This window comes from Phyllostomus hastatus, unplaced genomic scaffold (genome assembly GCF_019186645.2).
Source record: "Phyllostomus hastatus isolate PE091 unplaced genomic scaffold, TTU_PhHast_1.1 phas_scaffold_78, whole genome shotgun sequence".
NCBI lineage: Eukaryota > Metazoa > Chordata > Mammalia > Chiroptera > Phyllostomidae > Phyllostomus > Phyllostomus hastatus.
Genome location: NW_025334041.1, coordinates 85,608,942 through 85,635,597, shown reverse-complemented (window position 1 = coordinate 85,635,597; position 26,656 = coordinate 85,608,942). Strand labels below are relative to the sequence as shown.

General features: G+C 48.2%; 1 protein-coding gene across 2 annotated transcripts; it reads right to left on the bottom strand.

Annotated features, from left to right (window-relative positions):
* VAX2 (ventral anterior homeobox 2) lies at window positions 1-26,264 on the bottom strand. Of its 2 annotated transcripts, none has more exons than XM_045828315.1 (3): window positions 25,954-26,264; window positions 8,253-8,474; window positions 1-657 (listed from the first exon to the last, which is right to left on the bottom strand). In XM_045828315.1, exons 1-3 carry the CDS (start codon window positions 26,182-26,184, stop codon window positions 205-207), a joined length of 906 nt encoding a protein of 301 aa, XP_045684271.1. In that variant the 5' UTR covers window positions 26,185-26,264; the 3' UTR covers window positions 1-204. The 2 variants fall into 2 exon arrangements, with proteins under 2 accessions (XP_045684271.1, XP_045684272.1); XM_045828316.1 differs by having other exon boundaries at window positions 8,253-8,440.
* Window positions 26,265-26,656: the final 392 nt, after the last annotated feature.

Genomic DNA, 26,656 nt, shown 5'->3' with positions numbered 1-26,656 from the left:
TATTTCAGTGAGGGGCACACACACACACACACCACACTGTCACACACAAACTTTGGGACCAGCACTGCATGGTCCTGGTCTAGAGAGTCTCTGAGCTGGGGGGCAGGTGGGGCAGGTCATGTGGCTGCCCACCTCCACTAGGTCCGGTTGTGAGGCGAGGGTGGTGCTGTGCTTGGGGACAAAGTGTCACATGGGGGTGCAGGCTCAAGCGTTTGCTTTCTTGGTGCCACCAGGGCTGCCCACTCTCCGTTCTAGCCTGCTGTAGCTCCGGCTGTAGGGCTCGAAGGCCGAGGAGCTCAGTTCATAGCCCGAGGGCAGGTCCAGGAGTGGTGCAGTGGAGAAGCAGAGCCCTGGAGGAGGGGGCGGCAGCGGAGGTGACGCGGACACCAAGGTCAGTGGGGTGACGAGTGGGGAGGAGTTCCTGGGGTCACCCAAGGAGGTGCCCCTGTGGCCGGCAGTCAGGCCTGACGACAGGCCAGGTGTCAGGGCCAGGAGGCTGGGGGCCCTGGGCACAGACAGCAGTCGGCCCTGCTCCAGCAGCCGCAGGACGTTGGAAGTGGCGAAGGCTTCAGACGCGGAGGAGGATGCCCGCTTCTCCAGGTCTCTGCTCTGGTCTTTCTTCTGTTTGGTGCGGCGATTCTGGAACCAGACCTTTACCTTGGCAGAGTCGGGGCCAGGGCATCAGGAAGGCAGAGGGGACAGGCAAAGCAAAGCAGAGTGGGCAGGGGGGAGGAGAAAAGGAGAGGAGCGGCATGGAAGTGCACGGGTGTGCAGAGTGGGGATCAAGGGTGGGGTGAGAGGGGGAAAAAGAGCATTCATATTGTCATTAAGTTCTCCCCCAACCAGCGTGCTCTAGGTCAACTGATAAGAGACCCTGGCCCCCCAAATCATGGACCCCCTTCACTGCTGACTCTGATCTAGGATGGTGGAATGAATTGGCAGATGGAGGGTGGAGTTGGGAGGGCACAAACGAAGTTTCCTTCTTGGCTCATCGTATCTTCCACTCAAGCAGGTTCAGGGTTTCAGCCACCACTTATGTGCTGGTAATTCCCAACTCGAGATCCAGGCCACTGTCCAGCTGCCTGTTAAACCCCTTGGGCTCCCATCCAGCTCAGATCCACTCCCCCGCACAGGGGCCTCCGCCACCCTCCTTTTTCCATGAGGGGCACCTCCAGCTACCCACGCAGAAACCTGTGTGGAGCTCCCACAGTCCCCTCCCCACGCCCCAGCACAGGCCCTCCTCACTCCCCTTGCCCCTCTCCCCTGGACTGGGACAGCATCTCTCCAGCTGTGCCTCTACATTCCAGCTGTGCCTCTACATTCCAGCTGTGCCTGGGAGAGCCCCCTGGGGGGCCTAACTCACTCCTGACCTCAGACCAGTCCACTCAGCAGGGGGGTGGCTGGGACCCTGACACCAGGAGCATTAAAACTCACGAGGTGATCCCAAGATGAGAGAACTGCTGGCTGAAGCTCTCTGTGTCTCGCATCCAGAGCTGGACATTTGCAGGGCTGGGAGCCAGAGGAAACAGCAAGGCTGTGGCTCCTGGCCGGCCCTGACTCGGACCTGCTCAATTCAGGTGCACTCTTCCAGGAGGCACAGATCCTATCCCGAAGGACAATGCACTTTTTGGGTGTGTGTGGCCTTCCCCTTGTCTTCTCCTGCCCGCTGTGCTCTCCCTGGGGGCTGCCATCTTGTCTCCTCCCTCTCCTGGTTCATCTGCAGATCACTGAATGCTTGGTGACTTCATCCCTGATCCCTTGTGCTACGACACTGTGCCCCATGGCTGCACTCCAGGGGAGGGGTTGTGGTTTCCACTTGGCTGCCAAGACTGGGGAAGCATTTTCTGGAAGATGATCCATCACCTTCTTCAGGCTCATGCACAGTCATTGTTAAATTCCAAGACTCATTATTTATTTGGAAATGATGTTAATATTTAAGAGACTGCTTCCTGTGACTGTGGGCACATACTTAATCTGAGATGAACAGTACCTGTATATCAGAGTGGCCCTGGTTTTCCTATCTCAGACCAGGAAAGTATCACCTATTGTGCTATTCTGGGAGAAGCCACCTGGGGCAGAGGTGATGGGCACAGGGATGAGGAGAGCCAGGGCCACTCTTATCCAAACTAAGTGGTGATCATGTCAGTGTTGGAACTTGGCAGTTTGTCCTTAGTCTGACACCTGGTCCCTGGTCCTGAAAACATTCCTTGGGCCAGCCAAATGAGGGAGATCCTGCAGCCAGCCTTCTCTCCACAGCCACATCTGCTTTTCTTGCTTCCTGCCCTGACCCTGGCACTTGGTCATTCATTCACACAACACATAAATAGCAAGCACCCAGTACATGCCAGCATTGCCAGGTGCTGAGATGGCCAGAATAAACAAAACTCCTCCTCTACCCACTTGGGTCTCAGACACCAGCAGTGGGAGAGATGGACAGGCCAGCAAGTGCTATGATTTTGGTAGAGTAGCAAATGATGTAGTGAAGAAGACCCTGAGGTCGGACAGTCTGGATTCAATTCTGGTTCTTCCCTTAATTAGCTAGATGACATGGGGCAAGTTACTTAAACTCTCTGTGCCTTGGTTTTCCCATTTGTAAACTGGAGACCATAATAATGCCTCCTCATGTTTGCTGTGATGATCACTGAGCTAATAATATGGACTTAGCCTAGTGCCTGCAGACGCTGATGTCTTTAAAGCAGCATGATGACCACATCAGCTGAAAAATATGTAAGGTGTTGGCCTTCCCTAGACAGTCTGACTTGAAACCTGTGGGCTGAGTGGAATCTGAGCCAGGAGTCTATATTTTAATGCGAATCTAAGGGGTCCTACATATAGGTGGTTTGCAGACTATACCCTTGGGAAACACTGCTTTAATCAAACACCAAACGTTCTCCTTGAAAACAAAGTATTGTGACAAAGTGTGTTGGGGGTGTCTAAACACAAGGGGAGCTGGACTACGTGGGACCTTTCCTATTCCCTGACAGGAGAGGTGCTTTCAGCACATGCACCCAGGGGTATGGGGACGGGTGGAGAGTTCTTTTGGTGCTTCCAAGAGAGATCCCTGTGAGACCACCTCCAGCTCTCCAGGGCCTTCCTTCACTACACAGCCTCGGGTTCGGGCCAAGGCCAAGGGTGGAAACCAGCTGCGCTCTGTCGTGTTCACTGTTCCCACATCAGAAGGCCCCTTCAGCCTGCAGACTCCACGGGTGGTGGGGAGGGGAGGAAAGGGCTTCACTGTTCCGCTCGCCCTCTCTCGTACATAGGCTTCTCATCTAAAGACAACTCAAGTTGATTGGGTACAAAGAAGTTAAGGAAGAGACTAGAAATTTGAATGAGTCCTGAGAAAGCCCTGTGTTTTCTCTGCTTGAATTAGGACCACTCCTGAGCCATCCCGGTATCCAGGGGAGAGGGTCGAGATCCTGGTTGGCAGCAGGAAGAGAAGAGAAGAGAAAGGAACAGGCCCAGAGAGAAGCAGGCACTTGGAGAGCAGTTGGGCCGTGTATTCAGTGGCGCAGCAGAGAGGAGGTCTGAGAGCACCTGGAGCTCACGTCTTGGGTCCACAGTGACCTTTGGCTTCCAGTCTCCACCAGACCTGGTTGTACCGTGGTCCCTGTTTGCGGATTCCCAGATGACTGTGCCTCCTCTTTTATCCCTTGGGAGTCCACCCCTTATCTGAGCACACTTGAAGAAATCTCTTTTCTCCCAAAGAGCCCTGACTAAGATCCCTCAGGTAAGTCAGAGAAAAACCAGCCAGCCCCCAGAGAAAAAGCTGATCCAGTTTCCACACAGCTCCACTTGGGTTTCAAACTTAAGTGATCTAAAACAAAACTCTAGCTTCCTCTCCCACTGTCCTGTTCGTTTCCAACTTTCTCAACTTGTCAAGTAGCATCATTGACCATTTCTCAGCATTCACTCAGTTATTCAAGCCCAAACCACTTCCCTTTCCCTTGTCCTGTGCACAGAATCCATGAGCAGGTCCTGTCTGCAATGAGAGCACATCTCAGAGCAGTTCGCTCCTCCCCTCTACCACCACTCCTTTTAAGACAACATACAGTAGGTCCTAACTGGACCACTCTTGTTCCCATTCTCCAGCGGCAGCCAGAGTGACCTCTGAAACTGCCAATCTTCTCATGCCACTCTTCATTCAACACCTCACCGCCTCTAAGTATGACATGATCTGTCCCACCTACCTGCTCTATTCCCCTCCAACTCTAGCCACACTGGCCTTCTGACACTTCTAAAACATTCTATTCCAGTTCCCACCATCAGACCTTCAGTTCACCTAAGTCTTGACTTCTCTTCTTCTGGCTCCTCACCTAGCTGTCTGTCTCTTCCCTATCATTCACATCTCAGCTCAATGTCATTTCCTCAAGAGGCTTTTCCTGGCCGCCCTAATAAAGGGTTTCCTTCTAGTCTCTATCATGTCATGTTTTATCTCCCTCATAGCACTGTTAAAAAACAGACAACAGGCCCAAAATGGAGTCACTTGTGCTAAGCCCACATCACCAAAATGAGACTCAATACCTAACCTAACTGCAATTTCATTCTTTCCCAGGAACATAATCTTAATCAGTCAGTCTGGAATTTCCTGGTCAGTGCTAATGAGATAATACACTGGACAGCCTCCTTCTGTTCCCCAAAGGCAGGCTGCTCGCCTAAGCCTGAAACAGTCCCCTCCAGCCTACGAAAACCTTCCACTTTGCACAGCTCCTGAGAGCTCCTTCTGCTTGCCAGAGGGGATGCTGCCCAATGCATGAATCATTCTATAAAGCCAAAAAGATTTTTAAGTTTTACTCCGTTTAATTTTTGTTATTTAATAGCACTCATCACTTTTAAATGCTGTTTGTCTTTCTCATGTAGAATATAAACTATGCAAAGGCAGGTTCATAGTCTGTTTTGTTCTCTGCAGTATCCTTAGTGCCTAGAACAGTATCTGGTACAGAGTCAATAATATTTATTTATTTATTTACTTATTTATTTAAATTCTCACCGAGGATATGTTTTATTGATTTTAGAGGGCGAGAGGAGAGAGAGAGGCATTGATCAGCTGCCTCCCCTCCTGGGGATCAAACCCGCAACCTAGGCATGTGGCCTGGCCAGGAATTGAACCCACAACCTTTTGGCATACAGGACAATGCTCCAACCAACTCAGCAACCTGGCCAGGGCTTTAATAATATTTTTGAACAAAGGTATGGGTGAATATACTGAGAATTCCACAGAATTCTCACTATATAACCTTGGGTAAATTAACTAACCTCTCTGAAGTTCAATGTCCTGAAATGGGAACAATATTATCTAAGGCCATTTTTAATAAAAATTAGATAAGCTAATAAGTGTGCCTACATTTAATTTCTTTGTGCTTCAGTTTCTTCCTCTTTAAAGAAGGCCCCTGGGACTTGTGACTGCCATCTGACATGGGACTGTCCTGTGAGACTGAGCCTTTATCCTGTGGGGTCTGTGCCACCACCTCCAGGGATCAGTGTAAGAATTAAATGGAACTGAAAGGTTGGACACCCAGTTGGTGCTGGAGAGTTGGTTGCTGTTGGTGTTGGAAAGCACCACACATTTGGCATGAGAAGCGGTGTCAGAAGAGAAACTTCACTCCTGCCCCACAAGCTTGTGGTGAGGACTAAAGGAGTTAGAATATGTCAAGCACTCAGAACAGTGTCTGGTACACAGGAAGCTCTCAATAAATGTTAGCTGTACTTTATATTATCCACAAAATTCTGGGGTTGAGAGGAGACAGGAGGGTGGTAAGCAAAAATCAATAAGGTGAGGACTCCTTGAGGACTCACTGTGTGCCCAGCTCTGTGCTGGGCTCTTCAAGGGGGTCTGGAGAGACACGGCCTCTGAGCACGTTCTTGTCCTTGGGAAGTGTACACTGGCTGGTGCCCACCACACCACACACAACAACCCCCCCCCCACACACACACACACTGTAGTTCAAGCCATGTGATAAAGTTTACTTGGGAGGAGGGGAGGCTTCCTAGAAGAGGGGCTTGGCTTTGACCTTCAAAGGCAGGTAAATGTAGGTGTATGGGGGCAGGGCAAGGGGAGGATGAGGACTGAGAAGGAGCTGCTGACCTGGGCATCTGAGGTGTGCTTGGAGAGCAAAGTCTCAGGAGAGAGTTTGGAGCAAAATTAGGTGAGGCAGAGGGTAGTCAGGATGAAGAAGGTGGGCAGGTGTTGAGGGCTGACTCTGTGCCTAGACTTCGGGATCTGAAACTGTCTCCCTGCCGTCCACCAGGAGCTCGTGCCTGGTCCAGCCACTGCAGCTTCCTCCGTGAGCACAGCCCGGCTTTCTAGCCCCAGGCTGAGCCCAGCTGGAGGGATGGCCCAGCTGCCGTGGGCCCTCTGCTGGGTTGTTTGGGACTCTACAGAGGCATCTGGAGGAAAACAGGTCCAGGTGGGGAGGGTCAACCTGGGCCTGCAGGACATCAGGTCCCATCCTCCCTGCCTTACCCGCCTCTTCTTCTCACCCCTCCCCACCTCTCTCTCTGCCCTACTTGGGGTTTACCCCAGGAGGGTGAGAAAATCCAGGTGCACCTGACTGCCCCATCACGAGGGGTGCGCTGGACAGCACTCTGTCGGTGAGACTGGAGGAGCTGGAGGAATTCCGAGGAGGGAGGGGTGCCATCCCCACCTGGCTGCAGCACACAGAGTGCCAGAACACAGTGGCTGGCAGTTCAGGGAGAAGCCTCACCCCTCCTAAGTCCTTCCCCTGGAAGCACACATGGCTTCCCTGCTCCTCTCTTGCCTCTCTTCTCCTTACAAACCCTGTTTGGGCTTTGCTTGCAATACATCTGTTGACTGATCCCCCTCATACACGGGGTTAAACGACTAGAGCTGTAGCTGATGAAGGGTCTCTGAGTCACCCTTGGACAAACCCCAGGCTGACCGCCTAGTTCACAGGCAGCATGAAGATACTGGCCTGCTTCTCCAAATCCCAGCTCTGGAACTTCTTGGTTGTATGACCCTGGGTATAATCTTTCCTCATCTGTAAAATGGGATAATACTGGTAGCTATATCAAGGGGTTGTTGGAAGGGATTAGTCATCGACATACACAGAATTATAACCGAGAAGACACCTTATTTTCTTTAATCTGGGCTTTTATTTTGATTTTTTTCTTGACTCAAACTGGCCTCACCTAGTGCCCTGACTCACCCACCTCCCTCTTCCTTGTCTAATCATTAAGTTCTCGGGACAGTGAGGTTTGGCCAATAATCACTAGTCTTAGGAACAAGATCCTAGGTCTACTGACCACTGAGACAGAGTTTTCAATTAAACTAAACAAAAATCTTGGCCTCAGTTGTGTTTTAGCTCCAGACCCAAGAAAGTGAACCAATGCAACAGAACAGCTCCTTGCCAAACTGGACAGAACAACTCCACGGCTGATGTCAGGACTAGATGCAACGATCAATTACCCGCTATCCCGGGCACCAGCCAGTTAGTAGGGACCAGGACACTGACTCGATTAGCCACCACAACTAAGGATTTTTCCCTGCATAATCCACCCCCTGGAAGCCATCGGGGAGCCAGGTCTCTGAGTATGAGTTACCTGTGACTGTGGGCATGGTGCCACCTCCCTAATAAGTCCTTACATTCTTGGTTAAAAAAACCCCAACAACAACAACAACAACTAAAGTTGTTGGCACAAATACCAAGTATTATTATCATTGTTGTAGTCACGATGTAGCTCCATTGCCAGCTTGAAATGCCTCCATTCACATAGAGTAGGTACTCAGTTTACAAAAGCTTTTCCTTTGGGTTAAGCATACTATTGTTAAAATGCTAAGCCCTTCTTGGGTGAAGGGTTTATTCAAACCCCTTCTCTGTAACAGGAGGTTCTGAGCCACACTGGGATGAAGGGAAGGTGGCAGAGGGTGGGAGAAGGCGAGGATGGGGAAACAAGGTCCTGGGGGTATAAAGTCTCATCTCTTGCCCAATCCAACCCCTCGCCATCCCTTTCTGCAAGCTTCTCTCACATGCCAACACCCACCTAAGCCACTCTTTGTGAGAAAACCCAAGGTTTCTCTAGCCTTTCTCCCATTCCATCCAAACTGCCTGATGCATCCGGAAGTCAGCATGCACCAACTCTCTTCTTGTCAGCACTGTGTTTATTTTCTCTGGCTACCTGTAACTTTATGCCTGTCCCTAATGCATGTCTGAACTCCTCCAAAGTTGGTTTTCACACCCAAGGAGTTCCCAGGTGGCCAGGGCAGGGCTGGAATGGCCTGAATGTCCTCTTACTTGGGTCTCCGACAGGTTCAGCTGGCGGGCCAGCTCAGTGCGCTCCCGGCCCACCACGTACTGGCAGCGCTGGAACTCCATTTCCAGGCGGTACAGCTGCTCAGCTGTGAAGGAGGTGCGGGTCCGCTTCGGCCGGTCCAGGTCCAGGCCCTTGGGAAGGACAATTTCCCGGATGGTCCCTTTGGCATCTGCAGGGGCCATGAGAGGAGGCGGGTGAGTTCCCTAGTTAAAGAGTTAGGACACAAACAAACAACTTAATTACATGAGAACTCCTTGAGCGTGGGCCTGACTGTGTGACCTCTGACAAGTTGCTTACCCTCTCTGGACCTAGCTTCCTTAATCACTCAATGCAATATGTTGCATCTAATGTGTGTATGTATGTGAATGGGCCTCAGTACAAATGTCAGGTCTACCATCAGTCTGCACAGAAACGACTCATTCAGGCTCAGCCAGGGTTCTGTTCTCTCAGCAGAGTAAGGAACACCTGGAAAGAGATATACCAAGTCTCCAAATGCAGAGGAAAAGATGGGATACTATTGGGTGTGGTCAGTAGGGCAAGGTTGCCTGGAGGAGATGTCCTGAGCCAGGTGCTAAGCCCTGCGTGTGCGCATATGGGCGAGCACTCTGCACAGTCACTCCAGGGCCCAAGGAGAGGCAAGCTGGTGTGAGGTCGAGCACATGGGATCCCCAGGAGGAGCCCAAGGACCATTGCCACTACATCAAGCAGGGGTGCCTTCCAGAAGGGGGCTGCTGCTGCTCCCCATTTACCCAGTTCTGAATAGCAGGGCCACCCTCCCGGGCCCTTCATGCCCGGGGTTGCCAGTGTTCTGGGGCCCACTTGAGAAGCCAAGAACCCCACGGCCCACATTCCCCAGATGGTCCCACTTAAATAACTCGGTAACAGCAAGAGTGTGTTCAGCAAAAGTCCAGTGTTTGGGGCAGAGCTGTTATTTATTTACATATCAGCTTTCACTATAGGGGCAAAGATGATCCATATTTGAAGCATACACATGGATGGCTTGAAATCTAGTTATTAGAAAATTTTGTGCCAAAAGTTAGAGTGTGGAAACATGCAGCATTGTATTCTGTACAATTTATCAAGCCACGCCCAACACGTGATGTCGATGATAATCAAGCTACACTACTAGCAGAAATTTACCAGTACTTAGGAAGGTTAGCATCGGTGGGAAAACGTAACCAACTCAAGGCAGCCCTGGTCAAGACACTCGCCACCACTGCAGGAGCCCCGACCACCTGTAGGCGGCGTGGTGGCCCCCACTTACGTTCTCCGTTCTCCTTACGTAGTCATGGTTGACACCTCTGCAATGCCTGCTCCGAGCCAGGCACTGTTTTAAGCACTTTAACCCTTCCGGTGTCTCACTGAAGTTGAAACTACTATTATCCTCATTTTACAGACAGGGAAAGAAAGAAACACATTTTAAGTAACTTACCCGAGGTTACACTAACATTGTTCAGTATATTCTAGAAAACACCCTCACTTTATTTCATGAGTACCCTCTTTTATTAAGCCTTAATGATTCAATTGATAGGTTATAGTGAAGAAGACTTTGGTCATAGGGGGAAATGGAACCTTCTAGATGGGTTCATTATTGCCCTGGAAGGCACAGGAAAGGACACCTGCGTTTGGGATGCGTGTCTGTCGGGAGGTTTCATGAGAGCCACAAGACTGTAGACCCTACCTGGAGAATCCCTGTCCTACAGGGTGAACCTGAGACATCTCTTCCAAATCCCTCGCCTTAGGATCTGAGACTGGTTCTTCCGGGCTCCTGCTAGGGCTTGTTCACTCCTCCAGGGGGCGCTTTAGGTCGTCATGGGGTCTGGCTCACACAGGTTCTGCTCTGTATCTCAAAGTTTCTCAAGCACCTTCGCGTTCACAGTCAACCCTCCGGGAGAAGAAGAGTCTGGGTGGGGGACACAGTCACCTCTCAGAGGTGGCCCTCCCCCCATCACGGTGCGGTTCTCACATAGGGATGCGGGGCAGAGCAGGACAAACAGATGTGAGCCCTGCTCTTGGAGTGGTGGTGGGAACCACGGGCCTTTTGAGACGACTCAATCTTCCCCCTCCAATTCTTTCTACATTCCAGAAAGGTGGGGTAATGTTTGTGACCCTCTTGTGACTGGGTCCCCTTTGCTCAGATCCCACTATTTCCAATTGTGAACCCAGCCTGAGAATGTCCTCACAACCCCCAAGTGACTCCATCTCCAAACACTGATTTTTTTTAAAGTGTCTTGGGGGTGTGGTGCTGAAAGCGTCACATCCTCTCCCCAGTAAGTCCCCAGAATCTTACCAGAAGCTTGGAGCCTGTGCTCCTAACCACTGAGGTCAGACCATCCACTATCACCTCCACACTTTCTTCCTCGTGGAAGAGCTAAGAGGAGCATTCCTACCCCAGGAGCAGCCAAGGTCAGCTGTTCCTCTCAGGGTCAGCAGAGGCAAGGACCATGTAAGAAAGGCAGCCTCAGACTTGCCCGCCAGATATCAAAACATGCCATACAGATAAGCACATAAGAAGATACTCAACATTGCTAGCTATCAGGAAAAGACAAATCAAAAAGGAAACATATTAGGATAGGTAGAATAAAGAACACTGAGAGTGCCAAATGCTGGTGATGATACAGAGAAACTGGATGTCTCAGACATTGCTGGTAGGAATGTAAATGGTTCAGCCACTCCAGAAGCCGACCTGGCAGTTTCTTAAAGAGTTAAACGTATACTTCCCATAGAACCCCACAATCACACTGCTGGGCATTTATCCTAGAGAAGCAAGACCTTAGGTTCACATCAAAGACAATTTAAAAAACAAACAAACCTGTGCAAGAATATTCGTAGCAGCTTTAGTTGCAATAGCACCCAAATGGAATAAAACCCAGATGTCCTTCATTAGCTCAGGGCTTAAACAAACTGTGGTGTAGCTACAGTCTGAGACACTACCCAGCAAACAAAAGGAATGACCATTGATGGACATGACAATTGGGACAAATCTCCAGGTCATTAGCTAAGTGAAAAAAAGTCAGTCCTCAAAATTTTGTCCTGTATGATTGATTTCATTTGTATAACATCATCAGAACGACACAGTTACTGAGGCGGAGCACAGATGCGTGGTTGCCAGGGACTGGGGGGGAGGGCGTGACTGTAAAGGGGTGGTGTGAGGAAGTGCCTTGAGAGCGACAGACCGACCAGTTCTGTATCTGGATTGCGGGGGTTGTTACAAGGACCAACAAATGTGATAAAATGTCATAGGACTATATATAAAAGCAAAATATAAATGTAGACAAAAATAAATAAAATCTGTAGGTCTGTAGACTAGTCAATTATATGGTGCCAGTGTCAAGCTCCTGAGTTTGATAATATATTATAGATATATAAGATGTTACCATTGGGAGAAGCTGGTGATGAATACACAAGACCATCCTGTGAGTCTGAAATTATTTTAAAATAAAACAACAACAACAACAAAACACTCCATGAAGCTAGAATGTGGTGATGTCACAGAAATGTACAAACCCATTAGTGGAAAGAATGCCATAGTGTTTCCCTGAAGTTTTTTTGCATTCTACTTGTGGTTTGTAAGATGATTTAAAATGGCAATGTCATTTCATTTCAATGGTTAAGCACTTACTTTAATGTTTACTAGAAAAACAAGTAAAGCTATGATTTTATGTGCTTAGGATGAAGCTAAAGCAGGTATTTAACTTTAAAATGCATGATGCTACCATATTAAATAAATGGCATGGGAATATAACAGAAATGATGAAGATAGTATTCCCATGGCTAGATACTGGGAAACAATGGAATCAAGATGACACAATTAGACCCATGTATGTATAATGATAGAGCTTATGATCAAGAGAGCATTCTAAATGGGGAAATTTGATCTAGTCAATAAATGGAGTCAGGTAGATTAATGTCTATAAATTATCTGTTTGTAATAAAATTAAATTATATTCTTGTCTCATACCATAAATAACAATGTTTCAAATGAATTAGAGAGCAAATCATAGACTATGAAATGATAAAGGCGCTAAAAGAAATATAGGGGAGTATTTTACAATCCTAAGCTTGATAGAAAAGCTTTCTCAGCAAGATACAAAACTGGAGCTGGAAAGGGAAAACAAAGGATGTATTTGACTTTATTAAAGCTAAAAAGGCTTTATATGACAAAAGCACTAAACTGAGGTAAAATACAAAACAAAACCCCACAACAAATAAACCAGAATTGAAGAAAATACTTTTTTAAAAAGGCAAAGAAATAATATTCAGAATATATAAAATGCAATTACACATAAATGTTTTTTTAAAAAGGGAAATAGCGTAGTAGAAAAAAATACTCAAGTGTTAGCCATTCACAGAAAAAGATGCCAAATGCCCAATAAACATGGGGGAAGATAAGCACAGCTTCACAGAAATCAGGTAATACAAGTTCAAGCAACAAAGTGAAAATCATTTATCTCCTTCAAGATTGGGAAGGCATTAAAAGATGATGAATAAAGTGGCGATGCATTGAAGGAAAATCTGCACTCCCATTCAAAGTCATAAATTATCATGACTTTTAAGGCTGCATTTGTCAAGATTAAAGATGCACGTAACTTTTGCCCTGACAATTTTATTTTAGTAGGTACTTTTCGAGAAAACCACAGGTTCATGTGCTCCAAGGTATGTATAAGGATGTCTGCTGTAGCATCACTCAAAATATTAAAAATCTGAAAGCATCCTCAATGTTCCCCACAAGGCAAATGGCTCAACAAATTATGGCAATTCATACTATAAAACACCATGTAACTAAAAAGAATGAGGTAATATCTATAAGAACTGACATTAGCCCTGGCTGGCGTAGCTCAGTGGATTGAGCGTGGGCTGCGAACCAAAGTGTCGCAGGTTTGATTCCCAGTCAGGGCACATGCCTGGGTTGCAGGCCATGACCCCCAGCAACCGCACATTGATGTTTCTCTCTCTCTATCTCCCTTCCTTCCCTCTCTAAAAATAAATAAATAAAATCTTTAAAAAAAACCCTGACATTAAATGAAAGCTATTAAATAACATTTGTAGTACTATACCACTTAATTTATAAGTATATATATTCAACCATTCAACATATATTTCATAAGCACCTACTATGTGCCAAATACTATTATAGGGTCTGAGGATGTAGAAATGAGCAAAATAAACAAGGTCTGTGTCCCTGTAGATCTTGAATTGTGGAGAAAAACAGATAATCAGTTTAAAAAACTAATCCATAAGGCAATGATAAACGCTGGGAAGACAATAAAACAAGATAAGGAGACACTACTGACCTTCACCAAATAACCAAAACTGAAGAACCATAGTGTGTGTGTGTGTATGTTTGTGCACGAGCATGTGCATACATATCTCTGTGTGTGGTGTGTTTGCTGTTTTAGCTAGGATAGTCAGAGAGGGCCACTCGTGACAGTCAAGTCAGTGGGTAAATCACGAATGCTGTTCACCAGTGTTTCTAACTCCTTCCTGGCATATGGTAGGGTTGTACTAATTTTCTGTCCTTGGAAATGAGATATAATCACATGACTTGTTTTAGCCAAGAGGAAAGGACGCGGGCACTTTTAGGTGAACACTTTAAAAGCTGGTTTAGCCCTGACCAGTGTGACTCAGTTGCTTGGGCGTCATCCAGCAAACTGAAAGGTCACCAGTTTGGTTCCAGGTTAGGGCCCGTGTCTGGGTTGCGGGTTCAGTCCCCCAGAGCATGCAAGAGGCAACCAATCAATATTTTCTTCTTATACTGATGATTCTCTCCCTCTCTTTCTCCCTCCCTTCGCTTCTCTCTAGAATTAATAAATGAAAAAAAAATTTAACATGCCACACTCACTTCTGCCTACTGTGATGGTCCTTGAAGCAGGTGCCGAGATGGAGCTTCATCACCTTGGGTTTCTGCGCACCAAGATGAGCCCTGGACTCACTTGTGATGGACTTACCATGGAGTGAGAAATACAATTATTTTTTATTCAATCTCTGAGACTTTGGGTTGTCTCTGCAGCAAAATCTAGCCCATCTTTAGTGACAGAGACTTTTTCTCAAAATCATTCCTTTCTTGGGTAGAGTTTGGGGGAAGCACCAGGGAGTAGGAACAGCTTTAATTCCAGGGACTCTTTGCAGGTAGGACGTTGTTAAGATGAAATGCATGAGTCTAAATGGAATGAGTTCTGAGACTTGCTGACCTTCTCCTTCTCCTCAGAGAAGGGTGAGCCCTAGGGGTACTGGGGAGGGTGATTCTGTCCAAGGAACTTTTGCCTGGGAGAGGTGGTGACCCCTGCCTCATAATAGTTAATGCTCCTGACTTCCAGGATCAAAATAATACTCCCTTCTGGGACCTCTCCCAAGAGACCCCCTCATAATCCTACCTGACTTCATCCCCTAGCACCCAGAAAGTCCTTCACATGACAAGCTGTTAATGTGCTGATTTTTAACGTGTGGCAAGGTCCTTCCAGCCTTAATCTGCAAGTATAATATGATTATTATGAATATTCCTTATGAAAAACTCACTCCCAAGTTTATTGGGAACATTGAAAATGAAAGGTGCTTAAGAAAAAATGTTAAAGAATAAAGAGAAAATTCTTGCTTATCACATAGCAAAATATATCACAAATTTAAAGTAACTAAAATTGTACGATCCTTGTACAAGAGTTATGAACCAAATTCATGCATAAATTAAAATTGTTATGTTATAAAGATGACATTTCAAATTAGTTGGAGGAAAGACAGAATTAAAGATGTGGGTTTTGGACAACTAGCTCATTATTTGAAATAAAGTAATTTGTCTCACACTGCATACAAAAATAAATAAAGACAAGATGTATTAAAATTTTAAGTGTAAACTATAAAGCTCTAAAAATTGGAAAGCAGCCCTGGCTGGTGTGGCTCAGTGGATTGAGTGTTTGCTTGAGTACTGAAAGTTTGCAGGTTCGATTCCCAGTCAGGGAACGTGCCTGGGTTGTGGGCCAGGTTCCCAGTTCGGGGCATAAGAGAGGCAAACGATTAATGTTTCTCTTGCACATTGATGTTTCTCTCCCTCCCTTTTCCTCTCTAAAAAATAAATAAAATGTTTTAAAAAATTGAAAAACACCTTAAAAGCATTTTTTGAAAAGAAAGCCAATAACAGTTTTGTGTACCTAGAAATAAAAGCATCTGCAGGATGAGAGATGGTTAAGAGACAAATGACAGATTGGGATAAAATATTCATAATACATGCGTAACAGAGTCTTAATTTCTAGTGCACATGCAGTATATATAGATCATTGAGTAAAGCCAGGCAGTCCAGTGGAAAACTAAGGAAATTATATGATGGGTATTCAGAGAAGAAAAATGCAAGCAGCTAATACACATAAAAATATTGGACCTCAGAAGGAATCAGAGAAAATGAAAAAAAGAGCAATGAGATAAAATTTATATGCAGATGCCATATTCCATCTATCAGGCTGGGAAAATTGTGCTGGCAAATGTGAGTGAGGGGAAATATAGGTTTTCTCAAGTCTGTTAGTAAGAATTCAATTTAATACAATATGAGGTTCTTTGGGAGGGCAATTTCACAATGCCTAGCTCAATTAAAATGCATAAATTATTTGTCCTAGAAATTTTATAGAGATGTCTACTGCAGGGAAATATTATAAAACTTTGATAAAGACAGACTCACTGTTTGTAGAATAGTTTGTAAGAGAATAAAAAGGAAAAAGCTGGATGTTTATCATCAGGAATATGTTGATGAAATAACTGTACAATTGGCTATTATGTAGACATTAACGAGAAAGAGGTGCATCTCCATATTGAGACTTTAACGGGTGTTCATTATATACTGCTACACAAAAACAGCAAGCGTATAAACCAATTTTTACAAAGAACAAAAAGTAAAACTCATAATTGTGTGTGTGTGCTTATACCTATTTAGGATCAAGTCTGGCAGAATGAACACTTCTCTCTTCTCTTTTCTCTGGGGAGTGGAAGCTGGTCAGAGAGAGAAGGTTTCTCCATTCTTACTTTGTGTACTTCTTTATTATTTGGTTTGTGGCAAAGACTAACAAAAATAACTTTGTAACAAAACTTTTAAGATATCTAAATATAATATATTTATCTTTGGTTGGAGAAGAATTTTCTAATTAAGAACTGAAAAAAAAATGACCATTTGATGTAATTATAGTTTAAATTTAGTTCAGAAAACAACTCATAGCTAAGTTTTAAAAAAGAGAGATCTGCAAAAATCACAGCAAAAGGGATAATTTCCTTAATATATAAATAGTATTTACAACTGTAAGAAAGAAAAATGAGCAAACCAATACAGAAATGACAGAGTTCATGAATAAAATATTCACAGGCTAGAAAATAAAAATGAAGAATAAATATATGAAAATATGCTTAATCTCACTAGTAATTTGGAATGCTAATAAAAATATTTTTTTCACTTGAAAGATTTTACTCTAAGAGATAGAGTATATCTTGGAATGGGAGGATGTGGAGAAATAGCACGTTTATACACAATGGCTGAGAGTATAAATTAGTACATTTTTGGCATTTAGAAGTATCTATCACAGTTTTAAGTATATATACTTGGATTTCAAATTTTCACTTCTAGAAATTTATCCTGTCGTTATATTCATACAAGATATATGAAAAACGATGTTTGTTTAAAACACTTTGAGAAAGTTTAAACACACAGCATTAGAGAGCCCTGATATACCTATCTTCTGATCTCAATGATGATAATTTCAGGAAAACACTGTTTCTTCCATATCCCAACAACCACAATACTATTATCACAAATCCCAAGTCAACAACAATTCCTTAGTATACAATGTCAAGCCTGTTCTCACATTTTTCAGACTGTCTCATAAATGAGACTTTTAACAGCCATTTGTTCAAATTAAGATGCAAAGATGTTCACTGAAGCGCTGTTTGTGATAGTGAAAGAGTAGAGCCAAGCTACATATCTATCAACAGGGAACTGTTTAAATAAATTAGATTCTATCTGTATAATGGAACTGTGCAGGTGTTTTTTTTTTAAAAAAATGCGATTCTATGTAGAAAGAGTTCCACAAATGTTTATTAAGTGAAAAAAAGCAAAATACACTTTGCAAAAAAAATCCCACTTTTGTAACATATAACTCATTTTTTTCAGTTACTAGGAAAAGTTGGAGAGGTTACATATTGGGAATGGAAGTATATTATACGGAGAAAATAAAGAACTTTCAACTTCTACATGATATAGCAAAATAGCATGGATTGGTTTTGTAATTAGAGATTTACTTTATATTTCAGATAACAAAAGACATCTGAAACATAATTATAAGACAAATGATAAACTCAAAAAAATTTCAACACATATTGAAAGCAGTGAGCTACTATTCATAATACAGAGTTTCTACAAATCAATAAAGAAAGGGATATTTGAAAATTAAAAGTGGTTGAAGGAAATTAATCAATAGGTAGCAGAAGAAATACAGCTGGCCAATAAATATGAAAAGAAAATAAAGAGAAAAAATTGGGACAACTGTAATAACATAAACAATAAAGTATAATTTATAAACAAATAAAATAAAAACTTCATTAATAATCAAAGAAATAAAAACTAAAATGCCAGCAGGATACTACTTATTGCCTATAAGATTGACAAAGGTTATATATACGTCCAATGTGGGGAGAGGGCAAAGGTGGGGGCATAAAAAGCTAAACTTTTTTTGAAGAACAATTTGACAATAGCCATCAAGATATGAAGTGTACACTGTGATGGCCAGATTTGGAGACAAGCACTGCTTGTGGGGGGTGAGGTGTGCCATCTATGGAGGGCAACTGGGCTTTATCTTTCAAATTACAAATACAGACAATCTTTGACCTGGATACTTTTAGGAACTTCTCTGGAAGATACACCTATGCAGGTGGAAATGACCAAGGAACAAGCTTATTCACTGCAGCATTGTATATAATAGCAACAGATGAGGAACAAGCTGCGTGTCTACCCGAAGGGTGTCGGTTCTGTAACATACACCATGGTCCATGCCAGCCCTACAGATGGAATGCTATGCATCTGTAAAAAGACGAGCAAGAGATCACTTACATCCCAAGATACAGTACTAAGTGAAAACAGTAAGGTGCAGGAAAAATAGAGATGTTACTATATGAGTTAAAAATAAAAGAGAAAAGACTACAGCTGCACTGACTTGCGTAAGCATAACAATTATGTAGAAGGACTTATTAGAAAGCATTTTTAAAAAGTCTGCCTTTGAGCTTGGGAACCTGAGGATGGGGGACAGTGCTGGGAGAGAGATTTTTTCACTGCTTACTTAACAGCAACTTTTTGATGTTTGAATTACATGAATTACTATTTTAAAATGAAAGGAAACACGTTTTTAATTTTAAAAAATTTGTGCATAAACATTTTCAAACAGCAGTTCCACTGCCAGGAATTATTCCTTGGAAATACTCGAAGAAGTGCACGAGGCCTGTGCCGTGCAGATTTGCTTTGCAACGTTTACATTTGGCAAAACAGCTGGAGCATCCCTGCGAGGTGAGGAAAATTTGGCTTTCTTCAGCCAAAGAACAATGTGAAATGGTTGAGCCCGAAAAGGTGACCCCTGCAGATTACATTTTTAAAAAAAGGTAAAACTGCAAAACGGGTTATGTAAAATGATCCCGCCTTTGCTAATGTTTGTGTGTTAAAATGGCACATGCCTGGAAGAACAGAACGCACCTGCAACTTGGGAAGGGGGAGGGGTGTGCTTTTTCTAGGAGCCTTCTTCCGCTGGGTAGCACTTCGGGTTTTACTTTCCGTTTTTCCGTTTTTTGTTTTTTGTTTTTGTAAGTCCCCATTGGAGGATGTGTTTACTGATTTCAGAGAGAGAGAAGAAAAGAGAGGAGAGAGACAGAGACAGAGAAAGAAACGTCGATGGGGTCGTCTCCCGTACGTGCCCCGACTAGGGATAGAACCCGCAACATTTTGCTGCAAGGTACACGCTGCAAACAACCGAGCATCCCGAGCCGGGGCTACTTTTTGCTTTTAAGTCCTCTGTCTACCTGTGAGTGTGGCTCTGCGAGGGGCTGGGTCCTTCAAAGTGTCCTCCATCCGCCCATCTCGGGTCCCCAGCTGCAGCTTGTGCGCGGGTGGGGGGCGGGCAGCGGGCACAGCAAAATCCAGGACAGACCCTGGCTTTCATTTACCCGGTAACTTTGAATTCCAGCGAAGGACTGCGGGCGTGCGAATTCGGCGCGGAGGAGAGACATGGATTTACCGGGTTATTTCTCTCACCGCGCTGGCTGGCTCTGCGGGTGGAGCCACACACTAAGCAGCCTCAGAGAGCTGGGGGACTCGCTGCCGGCCTCGACGCCCTGCGCCTCGCCCGGACCTTCTGCTCCGGCGGCTTCTCCCCCTGGAGCTCCAGCTACCAGTAACAGAACAATATTTGAGGTTATTCGGAATTTGTATTTCATTGGTTTCCAAAGCCGAGGATTGCAGAAAATTCCAAAAAATATGGCGTCATAAACTTCATACTTTAACGATTATTCTGTGTTCTGGCATCACCCCCATTTCAGATCAGGAACGACGGTTCGATGTCAACAACAAGGAGGTCATCTTAGAACAGACGTCCTTCCCGGGGAAGGGCGCTGCGGCCTTCTCCTCAGTGGTGCTGGCGCTGCCTCCTTTCATCCAGTCCACAGGCATTTACTGAACGCCTACTGTGTGCTGGGAACACACCTGAGCGATTGCATAGATTGGCCGGTGCGGTGACAATTACCTATGCAGTCCGCGCGCATCGTCAATGGTTCAGGGCTCCAGACACCGGCCCCCCTTGAACTTGTGCCAAACAGGGCTCCCTGGTCCCTCGGCTCTGGCCAGAGGGGCTGGTCAGGAGCCCCGCAGGTCCCCGAGTACGAGTCAGTCTCTGCGTTGGTCAGCTTAGTGCCAGCTTCTGCAGCTGGTTCCGTGTAAGTAGCCGCTAATGTTTGCGGAACGAACCAGAGCAAGCGAGTAGACAAAGGGCAAGGCGGTGGGGGCGGGGAGAACTTGGGAGAGAGGATTAAAGGGGCTTCGTGTGCCGTATAACCGACCTCACCCCCAACTACACGCCCCTCCCCGCCGTGGCTGCGCTCGAAAACTGCCCCCACCCCCACCTTGGCCAGCAGCTCTTCTGGGACCGCTCACCCCTCGGCTTTGTAGGCCAGATCTCTTCCCCACGCTACCACCTCTTTCAGCCACGCAGGATGCCCCCTGGTGCTCCGTTTGAGACCCTCCAACCTCCCTCCCGGTTCGGGGGGAAGAGCAAACCAGGAGCCCAGACCACGCTGAGTCCTAGGGACTCCTGGGCAGGCCCACTCGTGCTGGTGTCCTCTCTGAGTTTCTCAAACTGGGGTGTAAACTCACCAGGCAAACTGGCAAGTAGCCCGCTACAGGCTTCCCAAGGAGAGCCAGGCCTATCTTTATTTTATGTAAAGCAAACAAGAAATAAAAGGCAAAATTCATATACTTCCTATGCTCCCACTCATTTAAAATAAGAATTAAGAAAACTTGGCAAACAGAGCAGGAAGCTTAGGGTTACTAAGGCCCCAGGCTGGAGTAGAGGGTAATTGAAGAAATGGTGCCCAGGCATTAAAACCCTTAGACCCCTGTCCCCCTACAGGTGGTGCACAGAGGGTGAAGACTAATTTGTTTACCGGTTTAGGCACAGGGACACCTGTCGCCCATCGTCCCCTCCAGTCCTGAGTACTCACTGTCTCAACAATCGAGAGACTCAGTCTCCCAGCTTACCAGTTCACCTGTGGGCCACACCTGTAAGCTGCAGTCCTGCAAGTGTGTGTGTGTGTGTGTGTGTGTGTGTGTGTGTGTGAGAGAGAGAGAGAGAGAGAGAGAGAGAGAGAGAGAGAGAGATTCGGCAGCAGCGGGTCCACAGCCACCGAGTCTGAGCATCCGCCCAGGGCGGCAGAACCAGCATGAGAATACAAGGGCCGCCGAATGCCCTGCACAGTTCCTTGAAAATGAAAACACTCCACGCGGACACACTACACAAGATGATGCATTGGATTGCTGGTCTGGTCCCTGCGTGTTGTGGGGGGTAGGGCACGAGGGCAGGTACATAAAGGGAAAATAAAGACCAACATGATGGGGCCCGGCACAGACCAGTGATGAGAATGTGTGCTCTTCAGCCAAAAGTAAACAAAGCAAAAGGAAAAACATAACAAACATGGAACAAAACAATTTCAGGAAAATAAAGAAGAAATGAAATTCTCTCACAGACCCCCCCAATTAAAAATTAAAATTAAACCCCAAAATCTCAAAGTACAGTCCCCTGCATGAATGAACCCCTTAAATTTTTCAGCCGCTGCCTGGGGCGCTGGTCCTGGGTTGTTGCGTCTATTAACAAACTCAGATAGTGAAGCTCTGGTCCTGCCGTCTGCCGAGGGCAGAAGCTCTCAATCTGGTGCTCATTCCTACACAGCACCGCGCCTGCCTTCTCCGTTGCCAAAATGCCCACCTGTGTGCCTTTGTTAGGGTTGCTGCGACCTGCAACGAGGCCTGCAAAGTCTGGGCCGAGTCTTTTCTAGGTCTGGCGGCTGCTGTAAATCCCAGCAGAAAGCGAGGGGACGCAATGCAAGCTTAGTACAGACTGGGCTGCTGGAGCGGAAGTCTGTTTCTGCAGGCCACTCCCCCGAAGCGGTGGCACATTGCCAGGAGTCCTCAGAGGCATTTGTGGCAACCAGGACCCTGCTGGGTGTCCACCATCCTGCTCTCTGTAAATGTTCCAACGTGTGTGCTTCTGGAGTGCCAGTCCAGTACTGTCCCCAGATTCTCAGAGGAGCCAGGCCCCTTCCCCACGCTCACATCCACAGAGGGAATTGTCCAGCAGAACCCAGAGTCCCTGGCCTTCTTCCACCCTCACACGTCCCCAGCCACCGAGGGCTCCCAGTTGAAAGAGGTTCAGCTAGCTGGTGGTGGTGTTGGGAGGGGATCCCAACATTCACTGTTCAAGGGGTCCAGCAGTTTCCTGTACTTCTGCTCTCAGACAGGTTGGGGTTCTGGGCCAGGTGGGGAGAGCCATAGTTGGTATGCCAAAAGAGTGCTCTGAGAGCAGTTTCCGAGTCCTACCCAATCTGGGCCAAGGTGGCAGCACAGAGTTGGGGGCAGAGGGAGCAGCCCCAGTAGGTTTTTGAGACCCGCAGGCCCAAGAGACCACTTCAGGTACATAGGGACCGGCACCACACTGATTGTTTGGGTGTTGCTGTCAGACAGCCTGCCATTCCAGGCTCTATCCAGACGTATTGTTGAATTCGAGTTGGGAATGATCCGGATATCCTGTGGGAGCACCTGGGTGTTCTGGTGCTAGCAGAGATTGTGAGGTTGGAGGAAGTATGAATTTGAACTAGTTTCCTCTTGTGGTTGCGGAGATCCTGGGTCCACCAAAAAGGCCTTTGCACTGCCCTCGCACGCCACCACTGCAGTTAAAGCCACGGCAAGGAGGCGGCCAGCTCCTTCCCGCTGCCTCCTGCCCCTGGCTGGCGAGCCCTTAACAAATATGAAACAAAAGGATCCCCCATCTCTACCCCTCAGCAGCCAGAGGGCCCTGCACACAGAGGTGTGGAGAGGCCTGCCTGGCCATTTGCTCCCTGGGGAAGCCCAGCTGCGTCCTCGGCGGGGCGAGCGGTGCTCCGTTGTGTGCACACGCCTGTCATCCCAGCGGCCTTATTTGTGCAGCGTGTGGCATGAGGCAGCCTCCATTTTGAGGTGGGGGCAGCAGCAAGGTCCATCTCCCGGGTTCCCTGACCCGCATTTCCACAGAGGCAGTCAGAAGCTTGAGTGATTGGTTGAGCAGCAGTCCCTGAAGAGGACTGGGGGCCACAAGTTTGGTCTGCAAGGTGTTCGGAACCCTCTTTTCATCAGCCAGTTCTTGACCCCTTGGCTGCTCACCTCCACACCGTGTTGGGCCAGGGCCCAAAGGAGACCATGTTCCCAATTGGGGGTGGGGGCGGCGGGGAGAGTTGGGGAAGGCCTCTGAGAAAGGAGCCCCACTCCCAGAAGTGGTTTGTGGGTCACCTCAGAGCTCCCCCTTTGTCATTCAATGAAGTATTTCCCAAGATTCTGCTGGGTGTTTGTGGTTGTACAGACATCACTTCTGACCCTTCGCACAGTCCTTCAAGGTAAGAGCTATGGGTTTCTTAGTACAGACGAGGGAATGGGCTGGGTGGGGGGGAACCTAGTTCAAATTCAAATGGCTGTAAGGCCAGTATTCAAAACCAACTTCACTTAATTCCAGTGCCCAAGCATTCCTCTTACTCTCTGGGCCATGGGTCTTCCCAAAAGATCTGCTACCTTGGGATGGGGCCCTTAGGGGAACAAGCGCTGAATGGGAAGGAAGTGGAAAGAAGGGCAATGACCCAGAGAGAATGGGGCTCTTTCCCAGAATCCTCACCCCACCAGCATCCCGAAGGCTTTTGATGCAAACCTTTAAAAATTTCCTCCAAAGATACTTAGGATGTGTTCTCAGAGGTCAAAAGCAAAATGTACTCTCTGCTTAGAGCATACAGGAGGGACATTAATCTTGGGGCTAAGGCATTGTTGACTTCTCACCAATGCAGGGCCATTCACTTGTCAGAGCCTCTGCCCTGGGCCCTGGCGGGGCCTGAAGTGACGCAGGTGACCCTGGCTAGGAGGGATTAGTGGTAAATAACACCCCGAGTATCTCAGGCCCATAATAACCTCATTGTTATTAAATGAGAAAGGACAAAGGAATTTATGAGGGCCCTGTTTATACCTTTTGATTTTTTTTAGGTGCATAAGTACCTTCTATGCTATATTTTCACTATATTGTACAAATGGGACAGCATCACTGTATGTACATTTATGAAAGTACACCTTCTGAACATGCACACAAGTCTATCCCTGCCTGGCTGCGGACTGTTCCCAGCATGGGTGTCCTGCACTCCACAGAACTCACAATTGTCCAGGAGAAGGAAATGCCCACCCATAGATGGGGTGTGAGGTGCTGCTCAGTGTCACAGGCACTTGAGGGCCTTAATCGAGTAGCATGGGTGTAGCAGATGATTTCTCCATGTATGTAAGCCCTGAGGATTTCCTTAATGGAACTCCAAGCTGGCTGCTATCACCTTGCACCCAGGACACCCCACAGTCTACGAAATGGCATCTCATTTAATCCCAGGTGCCCAAAAGGTCCACACACCTGCTGGAATACCTGCTGGATGGGGACTACTCCCCCCCCCCCCCACAATGCCTTGCCCTGTACCTCAAGCCTGCACCCAGAGTAGCCACGGGCACCCTGTCTCTAGGTGACCACATCTGATACTAGGAGTGTTTCCCAAGACCAGGTTCCCTGAGTCTATGTCTAGGACCGTCATCAGTCCACTTCACACCGAGCTGCCTCCATGCTCTGCCCTAGCCGGGTCCCCCACTCCCAGAGCCTCCCAAACCCAGCAGCTGTGTGGAGGTTATGTTGAACCAGACCACAGCGTCCCATTCTGAGTGTGAGTAGCCCAGCTCGGATCAGACAAATTCGGGGTCCTGGAGCTGGAGTGACCTCGAGTTCGGCTGGTTCCCCTTCCCCAGGAGCTGGGTCTGGAAAGTCCAGAGGAACGCAGCGGGCAGGACAGACGTTTAAGAAAGAAGAGGCTGGGAAAAGGCAGCGGAAGGAAGCTGGGCGAGGGAGTTGGGGAAGGAGGCCACGGGAACCGTTACACACGAGTGGCCTCTTTTGGGCTGTGGGTCTCTGGGTCCGGGGCTCTGGGATACGTTGGCCGTGGCCTAGAAAAGGGCTGAGTGCGAGACCCCAGGACCCGCTTCCTCTCTTCATTTTTCAGGGCGAGGCGAGATCTGGCGAAAGCTGAGCCAAGGGCTTCGCGTGAGGCTGGCTGCCTGGGAGGGCCGGGGTGAGGCGGTCAGACCAGCCCCGTTCTCGCGGCGAGGAGGCCGGGGAGAGCCGGGTACTCGGGCGCAGTCCAGAGGCGCTTGCCGGAGAGAGAGCTGAGAAGGCGAGCTCGGCGGAGAGAACCGCCAGGAGAGAAGGAAGGTGGGGGAAAGAGAGAGACGCGAAAGGCCAGGCAGAAAGAAGGCCTCACCGACAGCCGGCTGGGCCCAGGCGCCGCGAGGAAGTTGGAAGCCAGAGCGAAGCACCGGCGGGCGGGCGCCGGGAGAGCCCTCCCCCGCGTCCCTCTGCCTCCCCGGTGCCTCCCTGGTGCCTCCCGGTGCCGGCGCGCCGCTGACGCGGGGAAACCAGGCTGCGCTGGAGGCGCAGAAGCTTCCCGGCCGCAGAGCGGAGCCCCGGCCTTTCCTGGGCGCGGCGGTGTCTGGCTCTGGTCCCTCCCGGTCCTGACCCCTCTTGTGAGCTCCCGAAGCGTTTCTCCGCGCCTTCCGCGAAGCACTAGATGCCGGGACCCGTACGCCCCCCTCTGCCCCGGCCTCCGCCGCCGAGGGGCCGGCCCCAGCGGCTGCGAATGTACGGTAGAGGAAGGGGGATCTCTTCGGCCCCGTTCACGGCTTTGTCCTTGGCACTCACGTCAATGTCCAGCACACAATAGGCACTCAAAATAATATTGACTGAATGAATGGCTGAATGGTGGCTGATGGAATTAATATATTGATTGGGAGGTGGAGCCTGCGGGAAGGTCGGAGACCCCAGTTAGGGTAGGGTAGGGGTCCAGGGGTCCAGGGAAGCGAGCACTTACCTCGTACCAGGATGCGGCGGCAGTGATCTGTCTCTCCAACCCCCGGCTGCCCGTCGCTGTCCGCGCCGCTCTCCCTGGAGCCCGCGGGGCTACAGGCAGAGGTCCTGGCAGTCTCCCCCGGGCTGTGGCCGCCGGCATCAGCCCTCGACTCTTCCGCGGCGCGGCTGTCGGCGCCGCGCCCTCCGCGAGACTCCCGGCGTGTAGGGCCCCGGTCGCGCTCTGCGCCCCCATCGCCCATGCCCGCAGCCCCCGTCGCTTTCGCCACTGAGAGGCCAGCCCGCGCTGGCCAAGCCGGCGGCGGCGCGCCGCCACTCGCGCCCCCCTCCGGACTGGGACCCTCCTCTGGCCCCGCCCTCGCCGGCCGCTCCACCTCTTTCCGCTGATTGGGCAGGTGTCGCCGGTCTGTCACTCCCAGGGGCGCGATAGGGAGCAGCGCACGCGGGCGGGCGGGGCGCCGGGGCCCCACATCTCCCACCCCCAGTCTAGCCCCGTCGGAGCCCGCAGAAGGAGGCTGGGGCGGCCCGGGGTGGGACGCCCTACATCTCTCCTCTAGTTACCAACTCCCTCCTCCAACCGCCAGCCTACGCCCCTCCCCGTTCCCCTTGTCCCCAGGGAAGCACACAGCCTTGGAGCTCCGGCTTTTCAGCTGCATCAATAACCAAAATGCTGCAGGAAGGCGACTCCGGGGAGACGTAGCAGAAAA